This window comes from Opisthorchis viverrini (assembly GCF_000715545.1).
Source record: "Opisthorchis viverrini unplaced genomic scaffold opera_v5_50, whole genome shotgun sequence".
Classification (NCBI taxonomy): domain Eukaryota; kingdom Metazoa; phylum Platyhelminthes; class Trematoda; order Opisthorchiida; family Opisthorchiidae; genus Opisthorchis; species Opisthorchis viverrini.
Genome location: NW_008751706.1, coordinates 652,115 through 661,562, shown reverse-complemented (window position 1 = coordinate 661,562; position 9,448 = coordinate 652,115). Strand labels below are relative to the sequence as shown.

Here is a 9,448-nt window from a genome sequence, read left to right as displayed (position 1 = left end):
TGACGAAACGTTTGCAAATCAATTGCCAAGCTCGGCGAACAGATCAACAGCCACCTGATCAATTACCAACAACTGAACCTCATGGGTGCGTTAATGTAAAACCGCTACGGCAAACACCTCTGTGGCTCCACGCTATCCAGTGTGGTCAATAAGTTGTACAAGGGGCCACGCTTCATCGGGGACCACCAGCTGGATTCAACTCACACCCGTCAGCAGAAGGACAGTTAAGAAAACTCGATTAAGCAAACAAGTGCATCAAGCGCCGCCAAGAAACACGTTGGACAAGAAGGACCAATGAAGGAGTTAGTAGGATGTCAACGTTGCGAACTCAGCTCATCATAATATTTCTAAAGATCGAAAAATTGTAGTGTAGAAAGGAAATAAACAGTGTAGGAACCCATTCGAGAATGAATCAGTCAGATACAAACTGCATGTGCTCCACCATCCTAAGTAAAGGTCTCTTATTCACATGCACTCGGTGTATGTTGGCTAATCATCATAGCATCGAGAATGCCAGCTGTTCCGGATTGTGATTTCTGGGTATATCAGGAGAACCAGCCAATAGAATGACTGCTTTTGTTCAGATAGATTTCATTGGTTGTACTTCACTCGCCCTTGATAGATGAGTTGTATTCTTAGTGCCACTTTTGACCGCTTGTACGCGACAGTGATCAATAGATCAGCTGGCTCGCACGATCACTGATTTTTCTGGTTTGGCCAAGCGCACCAGCGGATCAGGCGGCTATCCGGACCGGGGTTCACGGTAATGAGAAGGCATTAAAAAGATTGTGGTCCACAAAATGGTATAGTCATGAGCGTTGTTCTTTGGTCAGCCTGCACTTGTTTTGCGACTGAGAAGTTTGTCTTGTTTCCAGAAATGAAATGGCTAGTTTGTACCAAGGGACGTTCACTGTCTGATCTGTTTCGCGGATGTCGGTTCCAACGCAGCCGTATGCGATCTGATTTATGAAATACGAGGATGTGAAGTCGAAGAACGCATTGCATGCTAATGTGCGGCTTTACAAGTGCAACAAGCCTTGTAAGTTATTTGTGCTTTGTAACTGAATCAAAGCGATGACTCAGCAGGTCAGATGGTTCGTGACCTGTCCACAGAGATTGGCAGGCGATTCGCAAACATTTCGTGTCCATTCAGGGAGGCGTAATCATTGGAAGGCTGATCACGTCAAGCTCGCACCAATGTCATTTATGGAGAGTAGCTTTAGGCCCCAGCCCAACTGACTGTTTGTGCGTCATCTCGTTCGTAGTCTGATTGGTCCGTTCGTGATGCCTGTTAGTACGTGGTCGAAACTGCTTCCGTTTGATTGGCCCATTATTTACCATCTTTGTCCACTCTTTTCTCGTCTGAATAGGTTGCTTGTGACCTGTCTTATGCTTGGATGATTTTACACTGTCATCTTTAATAGTTCACTCACTTCGCCTCGACTAGTCAACTTTCAACTTGCAGTTTATCTTTACCGACCTCAATGATTGATTGGCACGACTTATATCTGCGGACCTCCCACTATTTTGACCCGTTTTTTTCATTGGACTGACTGGAGCTAGAGTCGATGAGAGTTATGGTTTCACACTTGACTGATCATCCAAACTTCTTTTCACTTTAACCCCTTCTGTCTATCCCTCATTTCTCGTTCGATTGGTCTCGTTCAAGTTGAATTTGTATTTCGTTCATCTGTGTACAGGAAAACCGGGAAGGACGCGATACAGGAGCGCAAATACGCAGGTTCAGCGTGAACAAAGTGTGCGCTAGACTTTTGAGTCTATCGGGGTAAACCTTTGGATTTGAACGTACTGCTCTTTGCATGCGTTCCGTGACAAGAGACGTAGGCCTGCCCGAGGGATGAATAACCTAACTAACTGACATGTTTTCCTGATTTTATCATGCCACTTCGTGGGGAGAAAAACCGTCGGCGTTCCGCAAAGTCAGCAACCATTTATGTTATTTCATGGGGAAGGGAGGAAAGCTCTTCGCTGCGGAGTTGTTTACTGGAAAACTTCAACTAAACAGCTACAGACAGAAAGTAAAACTCTCATATGCACCCTGTTTTGGAAACGGAACGGAACTCTGTCTTCTTCTTCTTGAACTTCCGTGGATATCACGCAATTTTAAACGAGCGATGCAAAGCGGTTCCACAAATTCCGCAACAAACCCCACCTTCCAATAGACGTGAAGCGGAGATACGAGTAAATAGACTACTCGCATGCCTCATCAGTAGTATCTACCCCTTTAATGGTATTATGAGGAAATTTAGTAATCTTCAGTAGTGACTCGCATCTCTTAGTGAGGTCAGTCTATATCGGAAATCACTGTATAGTTGCGTCATCCTTGTTGGAAAACATCGGCAGTGCGCATCTCCCGATACTCTGGTATGGAGTTTCGAAACCGCGATTTTCTGGCCAGTGGTTGAACACTTAACCATCTGGCCACAAGTGTCTGATCAGCAGTGTGTTTACCTCTCACTTAGACTTGCTCGGACGGTTAAGTGTTCAACCGTTAGTTGGAAGGTCGCGGATTTGAAATTGTCTGAGCTCCGTGATGACTCTCGACAAGGATGAAAGAACTGTCCAGTACTTCTCTGTTTTTCAGCACAGACTGGCTGGGCTGAACAATCTACTTTAGTTCCAGGTATTGTATCCCTCATCGGTGACCGCGTTTGACGTCCCTTGTTTGTGCCACTGATTCGTTTATAACCTTGAAGGGTGTTGCGCATTCCCAGCTCATCATATCAAGACAAAATAAGATTTATGAATCGTGATGGAGGGCGATTAAAGTTGAACATTCAAACTTCCTTCGTCCGTTTTTTTAGAACTAATTTTGTTCCGATACGTAAAGCAACACGGCCATACAGGTATGTCGGGGAAATCTACGATGCTGAATATAAATATTAGCCAGAACACCGTATTTGGGTCCTGAGAAACAGACCATTGTGAGTGATCCAGCCATAGTTTAATACGCGGACGAGACGTCTCAGTGGTTAGAGCACGAATTTACTGACCGGAAGGTCCGGAGTTCGAACCCGACCTCTGACTCTCGACTTCCTCTGTCTATCCGTGGGCAACCTGGCAGTATCCCAGCCCTCGTGCCACATTCTGGTGGCAAAGTAGTTAGGCACCGAAAGGATGCTACAGCTGAAGAATAGTTCGTCAGTCGTGGTTCATAGCTTTATACAACTGTTGGTTTGCCTACCGTGCTGAATCGGGGATCAGTTTAGATAAGATTTGCATTAAACAGTGAAAGCAACATGTCAAGACACGGTTGAATGCGTGAAACAATGATCAGGTTGAGCTGAACATTCTATGAGGTACTCTCCAAGATACACTGATAGAAATCTCTTGAGTGGACATAAGCTCCTAAACCAGGACTAAGATTTGTCGTTAACTGAGCAGCTCCGTGAAATTAATAGACCTTGAGAGTAAGAAATTCTAAAATGGCAGGCATAAAAATGACAAAACGCGTTGCCAACTGTACCCATCAAATGTCCAAAATGTGCTTCTGTTTCAGTGGTCCCATTTATGAGAACCACTTCATACTTCCTAAAGACAGCACATTTCTTACTTGGGGGCATGACTACAGAGAGAATCGGAGCTCTGCAAACGCAGACATGGCTGTTAACTGATCTCCATCCCACGGATACTGTCAAGCCATGAAGCGTTCAAGAAACTGACTTTTAAAGTTTGTCCCTGGTTTATGAAAAGTGCATTTTACAAACGCACATTCTTACTCAGTCAATCGATCCGAAGTAGTCATAATCAGTCACGTGAATTCTCTGTCCAACGCACTAGCTTAGTCTTTCGGGCGAGAAAAAAAGTTCACTGCAGTAGTCGCTCCATTTCCACAGCTCTAAGACGCAGTGAGGATTGCTAAAGCGCAAACGGAGTACCAGTTCTTATACCTTTTTCCAGACAAACGGAACACGATCTAGTTTGTATTATCGACCAGGTAAAATGAGATCAAGGTCGCAGAGTAAGCTTTCAGTTTGTTAACCATTTTATTCGTGCCTTTGTGTGTCACTCTACAGAGATAACGCATTTTACAAGAGAATTCTCCTATCGTCGGAAATTCATATGGCAAGAAAACGTCAAGCTGAGGAATCACCCCGCTAAACGTTCCGTAAGCAGACGTTTATGACAAAGCAAACGCAGTTTCAGGATGCAAACAACAAGAAATTCTGAACTACTCTCTTTCGTCGACGCCCAGCGTGAATACATTGTATAATTTATCTTAGAAGCGCTGGTAGTTTTGAACGGCTTCAAGGCCTTCTTAACAAGGTACTCAGTGAACGAGGATTCAGTTGTTCGGTGGGGATTTAGTCTAGAAAAACATCGATCGTCTGCCGTGGCTGGGGCATGTGCTACGCATGCCGAAACACCATCTACCAATACGCCTACTGTTTCCAGTGTCTCCTTCAGAATGACAGATTAAAGGAAGATACCATAAACGAGAGAACCAGCTGGGTTCCAGGTGAGTCCTTTGTTGAAAACAAAATGGTACGCAAATAAGTGCATTTCGCTGGATTACGAGATGTTTGGTTGGAAACGTTGCCCGGCTGATGGGCTTCTGTGCTTTCAGTTTATTTCCAGACTTGTTCGCTGAGTGTTTATTGGTGTAGGCACCTCAGAACGTTTACAATAGCTAGCACCAGGCCCCCTGTCACTCATCCTTCTCCTCATTTGTGATTTGATTTGTGATTGGATAAACTTTATGGTTGTACGCCAGTGACAACAGTATTGTTGCACCATTAGTTGGTGACGATGTCGATACTGTGAAAAAAATCGTTCAGCTGTAACACCCTTTCGGTGCCTAGCTGCCATGCCATCCAAATTAAACACGCTGGCTGGAATACTGTCAGCAAGCCTAGACAGAGTAAGTCGAGAGGCAGAGGTCGGGTTCGAACCACGGACCTTCCGGCCAGTAAATTCGCGCTCTAACCACTTGGTCCATCTCGCCCCCCGATACTGTATGAACGGTTGTTCGACAGTTACTTTGTATTCTGTGCTTCAAACACGTTTCGTTTAAATTTGGACGAATTCATGCTTTCCCCATTCATCATCATCAACCTAATTCACATTCCTCCGTCTGCCACCCAATCAGAAACATGTTGACTTTTCCTTCCACGGAGACACATTCGTTCAAACTCTCTGTCCACCCAAATTTAGAACCGTCGCACTGCCAGACAATGGAGTCGCTATCAACTCCAACTGCATCCAAACTCTGTAAAGTTTCGGGACCTGTAAGCTGAGGTTGTGACTTGATGTTATTCCTACCACTTCGGAAGCACAAACTTCTGCGAAACACTTATCAAATGGACTAGGAAAAAACACGGAATGTCGAAATACAACCGCGTTTTATCCTAAATACGTCAAACTTACTATGTTCTAAAAAAGCAGTTTGATTTAAGGTGGGTAATTCGCAGTTTATTTGTTTGATAGATTTTTGCAGTCAGATGAATGGTACTGACTCAGCGAACTTACATTTGTGAACCGGACAGCATTCCTTCTGTTTGACCGTAGAACTCGTTGGCCTCCGTTTTGAGCGCATCCACTTTTCGCTTGCAACGTAACAATGCTTGGAGCAATATATTCTTGTAACTGTTGACTGAATTCTTGATCAGCCAGAGAAATACAAATTATGAGCTCTCTCAAGTTTGATAAAAATATGTACTACTGATAGAATAAGAGTAGAGCAAAAATAATCAATTTTAGGTTGAGCTGACCGAAGGTGAATTCATGGTGAAAATTGTTGGCATGCGCCAGGTGAACTTCCTAGTTGGACTTCCTGACAAAGAAGGCTAAGTCTTTGAAAGTTTCGAACAAGTATCGAGGCTTAACCGACCGAAATCGTGCCAACATACCGTTCTGACAAATGCGGGACACTTGGGATCTGTTTGCGCCATCCAAATTGTCGTCTCCAGTTCTTCCACTTTCTTCCAATCGATAGTGTTGTCCAGCATATTATCCATTTCAGTCATGGCAGCCTTTAACAGAAAAGTGACATGAGGGATTTAAATAACTTTCAAATAACTGACGACACACACGCACATCTATCGACCGAGACGACATTTGAATCACCCATGATAAACCCTACACGTGTTTGCCGACCAAACTTCATTCATGGTGAGTGGAAAGAAATGGAAGGTTCATAACAGTTGACGTTTGCATTGGCCGGGTTGGAAAAACTTGACAGCGTTTGATGACCATTGGACAGGCTAACGTTTTTGCCTGGCAGAAAGAGGTTTTGGTACAAATTAGCGAAAACTAGGCTTCAGGGGCCCCATTTTTGTCTGTTTCAAAATAGCAACCTAGATACCCATCTCTTTGAAATCTGAATGTTCTAGTGTAATTCAGGGTGGTCGAACAACTTTACCAGACTGGACGGAGGCCGGAATATTAGATATGGGAAGAACAGAAAGGTCTTGTTCATGTACCAAAGCGTCCTCTCCACTGGGAATTCAAAAGTGCAGGTACTAGGTTGTCCTACCTCTGCGTCTTCCTCAATGATGATTACCTGAAGAGAGATGAAATCTAGTGTGAGTGTACAGGATCGTCAGACAGTAGTTTGAGGTTTGATGCCACTCAATTCGACCGAAATTTGTCCTCGGTTGGACATATTTTCCGCCCAAAATGTTCATTTCAGGATGCCCATTACTGCCGCTCCTTGATAAACAAATGAAAAAATATCGTTCTGTAGTACATTTGCCAGTTCACCTGGCTTTGCGATGATAAATGCTTAAAGATCTAGCAAAGACTATGTGAAAAAACCCTACGGTATAGGCTGACCCTAACAAAACTCTGGTGAGGTTCCAGACAAAGTTATCGATTGGCATCGAATCGGCACGGGATATATTGATCCACGGGGCGGGATGGTTCAGTGGTTAGAGCGCGAATTTACTCACCGGAAGGTCCGTGGTTCGAACCCGACCTCTGCCTCTCGACTTACACTATCTAGGCTTGGGCAACCTCGCTGTACGCAGCCCTCGTGCAGCAAGGCATCGAAAAGTTGTTACAGCTGAACGATTACCTATATTTCTCAACTGATGCGTTCGACCTTGTCGATCGCAAGATTCAAATGGCCACAGAGATCGATATTTCCTGAAATATATTTGCCAGGAATCTATAGCCTGTCCTTTACGAATAGAAACACTTGATGGTTACTTTGATATTAATTTTGACTTAATTCAATGATATAACCAGCATTGTGTTACTCTACGTGATGTAGACAGGGTAAAAGAGTACACGAAATAAATTCAACCAGAGAATTTGTTGAGTGCAATCCCATTCAAACTGCTCGGGAAGTCGCTAAGCCTAGCTTACGAATAACCACTCGATCAGGATCATTTGGAACCGTTGATAATTCAGGAATCTTTACCGACGCTTCGAATTATACAAAGCAGTGATTCCGTCTACTGAAATAAGTCAGTAGCTTTGCAATGGAACAGGTAAGTCGGGTTCTATCGCTGCTGGTCAGTTTGTTCGTCAAACCGGATAATTCGGCTACAACAGTTTTGATTTTGAGGTGCCGATGTCTTCTCAAAATTCGAGTCATTCTGTTTAACCAACACAAGAGTCCAGTTTGGACTGACGTATCAAAAAAGGAACTGTCGGACGAATTTAGATACTTTGGCAACCGATTTCTGAACGTGGAATGTCGTCGGCGGTCCGGACAGACAATCTGCTAAAACTAACAACCGTTCAGCTGCCACCCACTTTTTGCGTCTAGCTGTCGTGTCACTTGGACTTTGAGATACTGTCTGGTTTCCCAAGCATAGACGGGAGCAGTCGAGGAACTTGGACTGGGTTCGAACCCCGGACTTTCCGGCCAGTAATTTCATAAACGGACCACTGAGCTACGTCGAGTTCACCTACGGACAGCTTATTAGCTGTGTCAGCTGTTCAAAGGTATCATACACACACCTTTTTGACCAGTAAATTTATCGAAACAACTAGAGTGAGTAGCATGGATTAACGCTTTTTTTCACCCGTCGTACAACAGTGCAGTTTAACTCGGATTTTCAATGTCTGATGTTGAACAAATCCGGGTCAAACAATTCTAATGGGTTGATTCTGAGCTGGTTCACACCAAAATCCTTGAAGTATGATCCCGCCAGATATTTTTTATTTTAAAAATGAGTGGCTAACATCCATCAAAGGCCATTTTTGGGTGCGTTATATTCTATCGGTCCTAATGGGACCATCTGTTGATCCAGCTGGCTTCAAGTCATACCGGGAAGTCTTACAACCTAATGGATCTGAGGAGAGTCTTGGAAGAGAAGACATCAGCCTTCTAGTCAGATACGCCCATTTCCCTCCTGAAATCAATGTTTGATTTTGCAGTTTTCTCCTTGGAAATGTGATGGAGTGGATTTATTTTGAAAAGCAGACGTGAAGTAGAGCCCCTGAATACCGTTCTCGTTGATTCACTGGGTAGCCGGTCAATTGTTGTTAGTCCTTTGGTGAGTGGCTGGCTTGTCCTTGGCTCTCCACTTTCACAAGGGGAATTTTCATTGTATTGTGAGAAAGTACATCTCAACTCTCTCAAATTTATTCGTTACTCGTGACCCTTCCTTCTTCAAGAAAGCACGGTAAACATACTAACGTTTGATAAAACCTCTCCAGGGTCATCTTCGCGACATCTAAACTCTAAGCGCTCTAGGTTTACTCACACCAGAAAAACATAAATTCTTAAGTTTGGGCAAGTAAGTATGTCATATACACGTTAATAAGTATTCGCAAATTTGCTAAAAGCTCGCTGACAGCCAGCAACCGGTTTTGTCCTTATTTGGGCTCATCAGATGGACGCATTCCTCAAGTATGAGTCAACCTTAGATTCTAATAACCGCGTACTCGTCATACAGTGGTTGTAGCTGCCGCAGTTTCGTTCACCGATGGTTTGGGGGGGAGGGGTAGGTAGCTGCGCGTTGCAGTCGGGAGCTGATAAATTGGTGCATAAATCCAGCACTGTCAGTGAGCTATCAGGTCGGGGGAGGGGGGATGGAAAAGGAGCTATGCATTGAAGGCAATAGCTTGAATGCATGAGCGCCATTGAGGGCGCGACTGGGCCATATCTGACAATGTCTCTAACCATTGATATGGCCCGTCTCGAGGTCCTTATCCAGGAAGACCGGCGCAGCTGAGTTTGCTGGTAATGGCTTTCACACTTCGCTGTCATGAAGTGAAACCCAAACTGGCTTAAACAGGCTACTGAGCATAAACCGGCCTCCTCTGTATAAAACATTGGTACCTATGGAAGACTGAAATAGAGCTTGATGAGCCAGTTGAATAAATGTCCTTATAAAGTAAAGATTTGTTATTTTTGATTGCGTTGTGTTGTGGATAACCAATCAAGCATCCCAATGAAGCTACGAAAACCACAAGTACTTGTGCATCTTCGCGATATCGTGTGGACAACCGGAACCGATAGGTCTTCGGGACA

At 44.1% G+C, this 9,448-nt stretch overlaps 1 protein-coding gene across 1 annotated transcript in view; it reads right to left on the bottom strand.

Annotated features, from left to right (window-relative positions):
* The window catches only part of T265_03470 (hypothetical protein), a gene marked incomplete at both ends in the record, with an annotated part of 25,466 nt that overhangs the window by 12,370 nt on the left and 3,648 nt on the right, over positions 1–9,448 (bottom strand). The window contains 2 exons of the mRNA XM_009167970.1: positions 5,491–5,621; positions 5,871–5,993. Of these exons, the coding sequence (XP_009166234.1) occupies positions 5,491–5,621; positions 5,871–5,993 (254 nt within the window). The remainder of the gene's footprint in view (positions 1–5,490; positions 5,622–5,870; positions 5,994–9,448) is intronic.